We start from the raw sequence: 12,574 nt of genomic DNA on the forward strand, positions 1-12,574 counted from the left end.
CAGATACTAGCAACCTAGTTCAGCATTCTGTTCCCAACAGGAAGTAAACTTAAGTGTTTTGCAGAATCACATGCAGGGCATAAAGTAGGTTGCACTTGTCTTTTTGTTCCTGGAATTTTTATAATAGTAGAGTGGTTATGTATATAGAAACAGAAATTCCCTTTAGCTGTCATCACTAATAGTCATATGAAAGATCTTTCCTTTATGAACTACAGCAGTCTAAACCTTTTCAAAGGCAAAATTTGCCTCACCCAATTTTGTTTTATGCGAAAGGCAACTTTTCTTGAATTATTAGTCCTGAATTATTAAAGTCTCCAATGCTTTATCTCTCCTTCCCAGAGAAGATATTCCTATTTCTTGAGGCCTTTTTACCTGCCCTTTGTGATGACTTCCTAGTTCAGCCCCAAATTTCACATGAATAAAGATGCCACGCTTCTTATCGGAGTGGAGTTTTCCAGTTGTGCATCAGAATAGAACTTTATTCCTCCATGGTCACAGTGAATTCTGAGAGAAGGAGACTTGAAGAAAAAACTGGAGAGGAACAGAATGTTTGTCAGCAGAAGCACACAATGGTTCTGAAGAAGTATATTAAATAATTCCACAGTTCCCTTCATTGTGCCTCTTCCTACACCAGGCTTTTCTAAAGACCTAAACTGGAGGCAAAGTTTTTCATGTGAGAAATGCACAGAAATTAGCTTTGCTGATGTGCAATTGCTTTGTGTAATGTTGTTTAAGTTCAAATATATCTGAGATGAGTTCATTCACTGTTCCCGAGTCTTGGAGAGGGAGGGGAAAAAAAGTAGGCTTATAAGGAAAAGAAGATTGGAGCTACGGGTTTAGCTGAAATCAGACCTTGTTTGGATGGTTGGTTTTGGCAGTTCCTTTTTGTGGGAATAAGGATCTTCCCACTTCTATCATCAGCAGTTTGAATTTGAAGCCTCACCATCTTTGTGTCTAATATGTCCATGCATAGAGCATCAAAAGATAAAAATCTGAATAATTTCTGTGTCTTGGTCAGGAACATAGCTGTATTGGCTTTTTAGGACAATATTTCTAACATTGATGCTTCCTGTGATGGCAAAGCTGATAGTGCTTATGTAATTCATTTGGAGGTTATTTTTACATTAATCCTTTGGAAATCCTGTTTTTGTTTCACACAGAGTTTTGATGGTGTGGTGTGGGGGTTCTTTCCTTTCTTTCTTTCTTTCTTTCTTTCTTTCTTTCTTTCTTTCTTTCTTTTTCTTTCCTTCCTTCCTTCCTTCCTTCCTTCCTTCTTTCTTTCTTTCCTGTGTGATCATCAGTATGATGATAATTACTTACTTCTTTTATATTCAAGTATTTCCTTCCTTACCTGATACTTGAGGTGGCATTCCTTACATCTTTGACTTAAAAAAATTGCTTCTTGCTATCCCCAGCCTTTTTATAAGATTAGCCAATATTTTAACTACATAACTATAATACTCAGAGTAAACTCATTTTATTCCAAGACATACTAGAATTCAGTCCTTTTCATACATGTTCTGATATCTCTATTCAAACATTGGTATAATGCAATAAAATATGCTATTGCTTACTACTGATTTATTATTTCTCTTATAATCCTAAATATCTAGTACCTGCAAGGTGTTCAAGCATAAACAACTCAGTATGAGACTTTCACTGTGAAATTAATTTCTTTGCAGAATTTCAAGTGTCCGCCATTCATTTAAGCCAAACAATCATTGCCTTAAAGGGTAAAGATGTGCAGAAATCAGTTTTTTTATGGTCTGCCAGACTGCCCGGATATCTTGGATAATTGAACCTATTGGCTTATTTTTAAGGAGATAAGGTAGAGATTCATTTAAGTCAAACTCAACTCCTGGTGATTATATATGCACATCCATTTTGTTTTCTTGGCAACAATGAAAGTGGCTTGTTACTGGCTTCTTCTGAGATGTTTCTTGACTTCCCATTTTACTCTCACATTCTGAGATTTCTTAGTGGTCCCTTTTCCAAGTATTAAGCAAGTCTGATCCTGCTTAGATATTTTATTTAATTTAATTTAATTTAATTTAATTTAATTTAATCAGTAAGGTCAGTAACTGCTACATCCTGAACTGGCCATTTCCAATAAGACATTTGTTTTATCCTCAATTCAGGTAATGTGGAGAAGTCAAATGGAAGGGCTGCCTATACACCATCTCTGACTCCCTAACCATTCCCCGTCCTTGGAACATTATTTCATCAAAATTTCTCAAGCTCTTTCAAAATCAGTTAAATGTTCTGATTAAAGTGCCCAAAAAGTAAAGTAGTCACAATAAAAGCGAAGCTTTATGGTTGAAAGCAAACAAGAATCATGTATGATTGAGAAATTACAAAGCAGAAAACGGGAAAATATAGATCCTCTATCCAGGTTAAAATACCTATCGTTAAACTGAAACCTCTAAGCAAATACCCTGCATTTTTTGGTTCGCACTTGTCTTCTGCTTTGATCTGTGGGCAGAGCTCAGTGTTCACGCTTCCTCCCACTGCTTATTCTGCACTCTTTGATCTTGCTGAATGCATTTCTTAGAAAATTTAGAAATGTGTAATATTTTCTCGCCCTTCCCAGCAGCACTGGGAATAGTGTTTTACCAGCTTTATTTCACACTTTCTGTTTGTTGGTTTCATTTTGCATATGAAGATATTGTCATGTTCACCGTTGCCAAAGCCACGTAGGAGCCCAAGTAAGCCATTGTGGGATATAGGAGGTTGCCTTGCCTTATTATTTCTGCTATATAATGATTTTCATATGTGAGGCTTTCATCAGACTCATCCATCTTAAATTCTTTATATCGTCTGATCGTTGTTTTGGGAAGAAGAGTGAATGTGGGGGATAGGCATTTATCATGGGAATTAGCCTCACAGCCTATAAAGCTTTTTGCATGATATTACATGGCTGAGAGATCTGATCTTCAATGTCTGGAACCAACTAGTCGAGTGTTTAGTCCTAATGTATGCAAACATTTATCAGTGTTTAAGATGAATCAAGTTGCACTAAAAGCTACAACTAAGAATCCATTTCCATTGTGAATTCTCCTTATGGCAAAGAGACTAGTCTTCAACACTGGAAAGACAAATTTATGACCCCAATTACTCAGTGAATTAAAAACTTGGTGTTATTTCAGACTTACGAAGAAGTTGCTTATAGACGTAGGATGGATGGTTACAGTGAAATTTGGCCCTCTTTTATTGAGTTTGTTATGTAAACACACACATATAGGGTGTACCAAAATTTATTATATAAATTATATTCAATGTTCAAATTGGTTGCCATTTTCTTCAAAACCCTCCCTTCCTCATTCAATGCACAACCATAGAACATTCCTAAGTAAAGTAACATTTTCTCTGATGTTCACAAATTCTAATGTGATGGTCTCCATTAGATTGTCTCTTGGCCTATGGGGCCTGACTTTTGGTACACCCTGTATATATATAGCCCTTATATAATTTTGTTATTCTTTTTTCAGCTTGTTGGGTTTTATTAACTAAACAAAGATACTCTGGCTAATGACATGTAGCCATGAAAATAGTAAAAATCCCCTAAAATAGCAAAAATTACTATGTGCCTATCTGATATTTAATCAAAATATATCTTAATGTTGTTGCCTTTGGTCTCTTAGTTATTTCAGTAGCTGTCTGACTTCTTCAGTAAAGATACACTGTTGTGTTTCAGTGATGTGAAATAGCCACCTAAGTTTGAAAAGGGCAAGTAACCTAAATAGAATATGCAGTTAGCTCCAGAGAATAAGAGAAATCTGTTAACATCATACTGGATTGTCTCCATTGTGTCATCTTCTGCTGCTTTGTTGTGGACTAGATTCTACCATTATTTATGTACTTAGTTATTTACTTACTTGCCTACTTATTTACAGTATACTTCACAGATGAGATACATAGGATTGAGAGTATTTTAACACATTCCTGCAATAAATCAGAACTCATATACATACATCTATTGAAATGCATCTCCAGGCTGAAAAATAATGACTATGTCATTTGGGGAAAGTATTCAAAAGAAACTGTTGTATTACTGTCAAGCAGTAAATTTGCTGATTTCTTTTGAGTTATTTTTGCAACAGTAAATTAACATAGTTGTTTCTCTGTTCAATTTTCATGAAATACAATATCTTGCAATGAGAATCTTCTTGTATTTGCAGCAGCTTTTCTGTGGCTTGCTTTACATTAGTATAATGTGATCAGATCTTTATTTAAGCATTACATTTTTTTCTGAAATCTGTGATCCCAAACAAATCTCAGTGAGCAATCTCTTTCAGTTCCCCCTTACTACATCATCTCCAAGCTGAAGGAGTGATTGGATGTGTATCCTTCACTTTCTTTTCTCAACAAAGACAAGGCAGGTGGCTGAGCACCATAGCAGCTAATACCTGCTTTAAGTGCAGATTTCTGAGATAGCATTGATCCAAGGAACTTTATTAACTTCATTCAAAAATTACTAATATCTGATCTTTCTGTCCCAAGGAGTGGGATTGCCCCAAAAGCCCACAGACAAAATCCAACTTTTCCTAACTGTATTCTGCTCATATTGCAGCCTGTCAGGGGACAAATGAAGGTAGTCACCTCTGAGGTCAAACAAGCAACTACCCTTCATGTCAAGCTTAGCTCTTAGTGATTTCATGCCCTTGTATTTTTCTTGGCAACAATAGACAAGTGTTACCACTGCCCCCTTCTGGTATATTTTTTAAAAATTCCCTGTCTAGGCTGCAGCCCTGGTAATTCTAGATAGTCTCTCATCCAAGTACTCACCAGGTCTGACTCTGCTTAGCTTTTTCATATCAGCCTTCAAGGTAGGGTTGGTAGTGAATGCAGATCACATGGGAGAGGGGAATACCTTTTACCACGGCAACTGGCATATCTGGGGTTGCTCAAGACAGTCCACCTCACCATTAAGGTTTTGGGGCTTAGTCATGAATGAACAGCTGGAGAGCATCTCTGCATATTTCACAGAAAGTTTTGTATTTGTATGTGTGTGTTACATTTCGTTTATTCCTGTGCATTTTTCCATGTGCATACTGATTCAAGAGTGTAAATCTAAATAACAAATCTGGTTTGCAGCAGAGGATAGAGACTGACAGATCAAGTTCAGTAGCATTATTAAAGTATGAAATAAAATACTCATACAGGAAATGGTCAAGAATGTATTCTTTTACAAGTGGCGCAACATTCATTTCAAAGGAGAACCAGATTTGCATGTTCCTCCTTTATGCACACAGATCTCCTCTCCTTGAAATTAATAATTGAATTAGTATATATGTTTAAGATAAGATAATTTGAGCACGCTTGCTTGTGAGTAAGATTCCTTGAAATCGACAGAATGGACCTCCTAGTAAATGTGCATAGGATCCATAGCTATGTATTATTTTTGACTCACTTCCATTAGGTTAATTTCAGAAGAGCTTTATACAATCCCATCCTAATATGTTGTGATATTCTTCCACATAGCAGGCTGCCTAATACCATGCAATAGCTTTGCTAGGTAAAAATTCTGTAGTTGCTGAACAGTGCAGGACTCCAGGCACCAAATGGGGCGTTCCTGACTCCAGGGTTTCCATATGCGTAGGCGGTGCTCCCTTCCTGATGCTCTTCCTTTTTTGCTCATTGTCTTCATCCTCCACACACACCCATGCACGTGGCTCTGGACCGCTCATCATGTTCTTCTTGTTTAAAACCCCATTGTTCATTTGTTTGTTTGTTCTCTTCTCTTCCTCTTTCTCTCTCTCTCTCTCTCTCTCGCTTTCTTTGTTCTCTTTTTGTTTTTGTCTCCTCTGTTTTGTATACCCAGGCAGCCCATTGAGTAACTTCTTTGACGTAATTAAACAACTTTTTTCAGACGAGAAGAACGGGCAGGTGAGCCATCCCCCCGGCACGCCAACCAAGCATAGCACAAACAGCAAGCGGAGCGATTCCGATAAAAATGACTATGGGTCCAGAGGAGACACTAAGTTCCCCGCTGGCAAAGAGAAGGCAAAGATGGCCTCATCGCTCGGCTTACAAGACCAACCTTAAATAAATGCATTGAGGAAAAATAATTAAATCCATCAGATAAAATCACCTAGAAAAGTGAAGAAAAGATCCCCAAATGAATGAGTATTCTTTAGCCTCTAAAATAGATGGGTGTATATATAGTGCTACCGCAGGGCAAAACTGTCTATAGTAAAATTTTGTATGGAAAAAAATGTCTGTATATATATATATATATATATATATATATTTAAAAAATTAGATATATACATGTACATGTAAATATATATAATCCACACATATACATATATATAGATTTATATGATACCTATACGTACGATGCACGCACACACACACACACACACACACACACACAGACATATAAAAGGAAAAAGGTAACACAGTTGACAAAACCCATTTTGGCAAATCCTGTCGCTTTGGGGTTTTTCCCCCTCCCAGTTCTTTCCTTCCTTTAACTCCTCCCCCTTCCCATAACACATACACGCTTCTGATTCAACCATCCCCATTTGATTCCGATGTTCTTTGTGTGTTTCTGATACCACCGCTTGTTTCCAATCTACTACCAGGAATTATCCCGAAAAGTTAACATGTCAGCCAACATCTTCACCTTCTGTGCTCTGCGAATGCTTGTTCACGGAAGGCCACTGATGTAAGACTGTCCACGGACTGGTTTTGGGGTGGGGGGACTTCCAGCCTCCTGTCTCCCACTGCAGGAAATGGGTCTCCTCCATTCCATTTGCCCTCAACACACAATTTTCTTTTGGTGCTCGGTGCGGAGAACAGCTCAGAAATTACAGAATTTCACAGTTGGAATTCCTGGGAAGCATCGTTGCCTGTGACAACACACTTTCCTCCTGGTGAATCTGGACTCTGGTGGGTGGGATACGGCATAGGATGGCATATTGTTCTCATTCCACATTAAGAGTTTTATAAGAAGAAATGTACCCCCCCTCCCGCATCCCTTTCTTCCCATCCGAATTGTTTTTCTAATTGTGTCTTGTGTTTTTATAACCTTGAATCATTTTTTCAAACTGCTGGAGAGGCAGCCATAAACTTGAGAAAAAAATACAAGGTAACGGTCAAGCAAATACGAACACTGTAACTTAGGGAAAGGCCGCTATCAGCAGCAAGGAAGGAGGACAAGAATCCAGTTCTCTGGGGACAGCCTCTTCTGCTGCCAAGCTCCGCTGTCGCTGCCACCATCACCGCCACCGCCATTACGACTCCTCTCCTCAACCTGCTCCCCCAGTTCTTTCCTTCCACATTGGAATGTCCTTCGGCCAGCTGAATTATCTGCTACGTCACGCATTTGGATGCAATTATGGTGTCATTAGTGCTGCATTGATATATCAGTATTATTTATTTGCTGGTTTTGTTTATTTATTCGGGTTGTGTATGTGGGTTGGGTTTGGTTTTTTAATGCAAAAGAAGACTATGAAATGAGATCCATTTCCCCCCTTGCCTTTGTGTGTGCCTGTGTGTATAACCACCGGTACTTAGTTCATTTGAACAAGATATGGAGGAGATAGCACTATGGACGAGTTCAACACAAAGCTACTGTAAACTTTTAAAAGTATTGCAAGATATTTTTATATTTGTTTTCTTTTTCCTTTTTCCTTTTCTTTCTTTCTTTCTTTCGAAGAAGGATGGGTGGGCTGGATCTTCTGTGTAGTTAAGTTATTATTAGGTCTTGGTTATTTATAATGCATATATATAAATATAAATATATATATTTAAAATTTTAAGATGTTAGATATATCTTCTGCTTTCATTACTGAGTAGAGGTGACATTGATTTGTATTTACTTGGGGAGGGGGGTGGAATTCCAACAAGACCACAACTTGTTCCTCTCACCAATGCTCCTCCTTTTTCATTTGGGGTCTGTTTCTCCCCCCACCCTCCAAGTATAGCTGGAGAGGAAGATTTTAAAAATATCGTAAGTGACAGAGGCAAAAAGAAGACGACAAAATTCTAAATCCAGTATGTTTTAAATGTAGAGTTAGCATTCAGTCCCCTTGTTATCTTCAATTGCTATTGTTTGGGTTCCTGTAAGTGTGTGTTACACTGCAAGATTTTTTAATGCTAATATTAGAGTTCTCGTTCACTGTTTGCTTTTCTTTCCAATTCTTTTTGTTTCTTTTTTTGTCCTGGGTCATTCTGCCCTCACTGGACCTGTTTTTCTTGTATATAGGTTTGAAGAAAAAAAAATATTTTGAAAAAGATACACAACAGCGGAGGGTATTTTTTTGTTGTTGTTGTTTGGTTTGTTTCTCCTAATCTTAACCTTTTCTCTTCTACTGCTATGTGCATGTTCGACCTTGGGAGGGTGATGGCTGGGGACAGAGGGAGGTGAGAATACAGGAGGCTTGGAGGCGGTTTTAATTGCATGATATTGCTGTAAATTACTCTCTCTCGCTTCTGTTGTCTTTTTTGCCTCCATTTTCTCCTTCCTTCTCCCCCAAAGCTTCCCTTCCACCACCCTCAATCCGTTTCCCTGGTTTTTCTTCCTTTATGTATAGCTTTTAAGACTTCTGTTAACTTGTACCTCTACAAAAAGGCTGGGATTTCAAATAAATAAATAAATAAATAATAAATAAATAAATAATAATAGCCCATATAGTACACGCAGGAAGGAGATCATTTACACAAGACATAAGAATAAATGAAAGCAATACCTCTTGTTATCCTTCCTATTTTGTACTTTGATCACACACACACACAAACACACACACACACACTCGTGGACACAATCTGACATTATTTAACAGTTCCAATGGACAACGAGGAACCTTCTGATGTATCCCTTGTTAAATAACTGTGAACAACTTTAGTTCAAAAACAATAAATTCATTCAGTAAAGATACTGGCTCTTCAGGTGTCTTGTTTATGGCAGCTGGCCAGAGAGGGCCTGGGTAAGTATTATGCTTAATCTCCATCATGAATGTAGGGTCGCTTCAGAATATGGTACGGTCGCCACATCAGCTTCCTCTGGTCTACCCTTGAGATTTATCCAGGACTGGCAATGGATACAGCAGGTGGCTCGTCTTAGTGGTGAAAATCCTGCTGCAAGTAGAGATCTAACATTTTTTTAATAAGGACATATGGCCATTATTTAATATAGGGGGCTTTTTTGGAGGCGGTCTCATTCAGCTTGAAAATAGTTTTTCAACACCAGCAAGGGAATGGGAGGGTGGTTCTTCAGTCTTATAGTTATGCTCTAATTAGCTTGGCACCTGCAATCTCATAACCTTGCCCACAGCATGGGCATCTCTGGCACAGTTTTGCAGTGTGTTACAATAGCAAAGGAACCTGAGTTCTCATTACAGTGGCAGAATTTGCTGAATGCCCTCTTTTTAGACATTTATTTTCACCCTTGGAGTGATAAGCTAGGACAAGACAAAGGAGATTGCTGGTTAAGGATGTAGAATTACAGGGCATATTGGCACTAGGCGTTGTGGGCTTGTGTGTTTATTTTTTACCCAGATTTTAAAAATGCCAGACTCTGACTCTGGGCCCTTTACTTAATAAAAGGTCAGAACCGTAAAATAATCAGATGACTTGTGTCCATATCATATGAGTACTTTCTCCTTCAAAAAATATTAGAAATACATGCTTCTGAATGTTCAGTGTATCGGTGTATTGATATTCTGTGAGATGTTCAAACATCTTTGATGTGGAAGATCCTAAAGATTTTAAAGCTGGTCAAGCAGACTCAAGGGAAAGCAGGACCTTCCCCAGTGTGGTGTAGGAACTCAGCTGAAAAAAGAACAAATCAAGAACTTTCCACTTTGCCTTCTACAAGGAGATAGTCTCTCGGGGAGTGCCTCTAATGATTTGTTATTGCTGTGTTTCCAGCAGAACACTTGGATGTCCTAAGCTTCAGGTAAGAGCTAAATCAAGAAGAAAAGGGCCTTGCTTCATGGTGTTTGATTCTAGTTTTAAAATGTAGATTTAAAACTCCAGTTTCTTTTATTATTATTATTTTCATTTGCTGTTTGTTAGGCTCCTATGCACTGTATATATTATTCTACAAGTTTTGTTTTTTAATATGCTAACAGCAAATTTCTCTCCATTTTATTTTCTGTTATTCCTTGGCTTTGTTTTTGACCTCCTTAGACCTGTTTTCTTACAAAGAGATAAAAACAGGTGGGTGGATGGGTATATGTGGTTTCAAATTTTAAATGTTTATCTGATGCTGTCAAATGTACATTTTGGAGGGCAATGATCTGTGGAACACAGAAAGATTGCAAGAAATGCCAGTTAGAATGCCACTTGGAAGGCAGTTTTAGCCACCTAATACTGTAATAAATACTTTTCTCTTGTTTTTGTTTAATGCATTTACTCTCCTTTATGCCACCCCCAGCCCTTTGTGTTTACTCAGTGTATAAAGCCATGATTTTTAATCATGATTTGTTGAACAACCTGTATCTGGGTCACACATAAGACTAAACAAGAATGGTTGGATTCACATACCGCATAAAAGCTTTAAAACAAGAAATCACATTATGGCGTACTGGGACATGGTTATCCCAGAGAATACGTTACAATGAGGTCTATGGTCTTTGAAACCACTTTTTTTAGGGCTGCCTAAATCTCATCTTAGCATTTAGCATAAACAACAAAACAATATCACTAGAAGGGAAGGGTTGATTCACCCAACTGTTTAGCTGTGCAGGAGAAGTGAATTCTAGCTGATTCCAAACTTGTCATGTAAATACATGGCGATGCGTCTGGAGTATGACATACTACAGTATGGCTCAAACCATTTTAAGAAACTTTTTTTATAGTTCTTAATTTCTAGGATGCAACTGACAAGATGTCACAATCTCTGTGCAGGAACCCCTTTTCCTTGCCATCATTAAGGCCTGATCTGCATGACCACTTTGTACCAGGATGAGTATGGACCAGGAATCATTTCTTGATGGAGGAACACACAGTGACATGTGGTATTCACCTCCAGCCAACTGGGAGGTCAATCTCTGCCTGTCTTTTATGCTACACATCCAAAGTAGTGTTTGCTGACTTGTCTGATTTATTTGCTTCATTTTACTGTAGACCAGCCCCTCTACTCCACTTGGCTACTGTGCACTGTGGCAGGAATGTCTCCTCCTCCCCTCATTGGTCCCTGCCCTCTGCTACCTTGAATAGTAAATAAATAAATTCCCCAGAGAAGCTGGGCCTTTTTAATGAGTTCATTAATGGAACATGGATCTGACTTTTTTCCCCTTCTGAAACTAGTTGAAATTGACGAGAGTTCTATTATTTTCTTCCATCCAAGGAATAGGAAAAAGTGTGTGTGTGTGCTTTAAACAGTCATAGATGAATAAAGAAGCAAGGGAATCCAGCAATCATGGGGGCCATGGTAAATATCTGGGCAGAACATCAGGCCACCACAATGGCCAAAGCAGAGGAAGGGCTTAAAATCCAGAAAGGGATTTCTTAAACTGGCATCATTTCCAGCCAGTTTACTCATGGAAGACAAGCAGCTTAAGGTTGCATTGTAGAAAAATGATAAGTGGTTCTTGCCTGTTGATTAGGACTACTCAATGGTAAGGATAAGCCAAAGTATGGCAAGTAATAATCGCAGATGTATCAGAGTGCACCCTATGTTAATTAGAATAAAGCAGAGTTTTCAAATCATTAAAAGATAGGAAGTTGCCATAAATTCACTATAGCATATTCATTGCTAAGGAGAGAGGGAAAAACACCTGTTGATTTAACTCTCAGAAAAACTTAGTTGATCTTGATATAGAGATGGAAGAGTATTATTTGCTGCTATATTTCTTCGGTCAGCCCTGAGAATGATCAAAGTAGATGACCAAACCTATAGCAAAATATTAAATCCAGGTAAGGTAATAAATGTGAACGGAACTGCTTTCTTACAAATATTTATTTAGGGGTGCTTTCAGGTGAGACTATATCATTACTCTGTTTCATTCTTGGAATTTTACAGGAGTTTCAGATCTAATCTTCCCCATTTGTTTCCACCACTTTTTTCTTACAGGAAGAGAGGGAGGGAGGGATTAAATTTATTTATTTATTTATTATTCAAATTTTATTACCGCCCATCTCCCCCAAAAGAAGGACTCTGGGCAGCTTACAATAAAACACTAAGAACCATCCTAAAGCAGAGGGTGTTTTTTTTAATTGTTTCTAATGGCATATTAGAATTGCAGCCTACTTAAATTAATAATTTCATTTAGCGACTGTAATTGGTTCTGGTGTCTTGGTCATTAAGTGAAGCAGTTACTAGGTGAAAATCTCATGGCTGCAACTGTGCTTATGATTTTACTTCAGCTTTCCTTTGTTTTACAATATTAGAAGGATATGACCCCAAACAGCCGGGTGAGCCCAAACGGCAGGGAAGTTTCCAGAACTCGACTCATCCAGGTAAAAGGGCAAATCTTATTGCCCTTTTCCCCCATTCTTTGGAATGCTCACCCTGGTGCTGGAATAATTAGCGAGAAGAGAATTGATGGTTGTATTTACGTTTGTTCGAGAGGAAGGGCTTACAAGACAGTAAGCAGGCACACAATGGGGAATACACATCGAA

At 38.1% G+C, this 12,574-nt stretch overlaps 1 protein-coding gene across 3 annotated transcripts in view; it reads left to right on the plus strand.

Annotated features, from left to right (window-relative positions):
- BRSK2 (BR serine/threonine kinase 2) overlaps nt 1-6,202 on the plus strand; it is a 449,278-nt gene extending 443,076 nt beyond the window's left edge. For 2 of the 3 annotated variants that reach the window (XM_063289323.1, XM_063289324.1), the window contains one exon: nt 5,870-6,202. In XM_063289323.1, the coding sequence (XP_063145393.1) occupies nt 5,870-6,045 (176 nt within the window). In that variant the 3' untranslated portion in view covers nt 6,046-6,202. Of the gene's footprint in view, nt 1-5,821 lie in introns of all 3 variants that reach the window. The other variant, XM_063289325.1, reaches the window with a different exon arrangement.
- The last annotated feature ends 6,372 nt before the right edge of the window (nt 6,203-12,574 follow it).

Source organism: Candoia aspera, chromosome 1 (assembly GCF_035149785.1).
Source record: "Candoia aspera isolate rCanAsp1 chromosome 1, rCanAsp1.hap2, whole genome shotgun sequence".
Taxonomy (NCBI): domain Eukaryota; kingdom Metazoa; phylum Chordata; class Lepidosauria; order Squamata; family Boidae; genus Candoia; species Candoia aspera.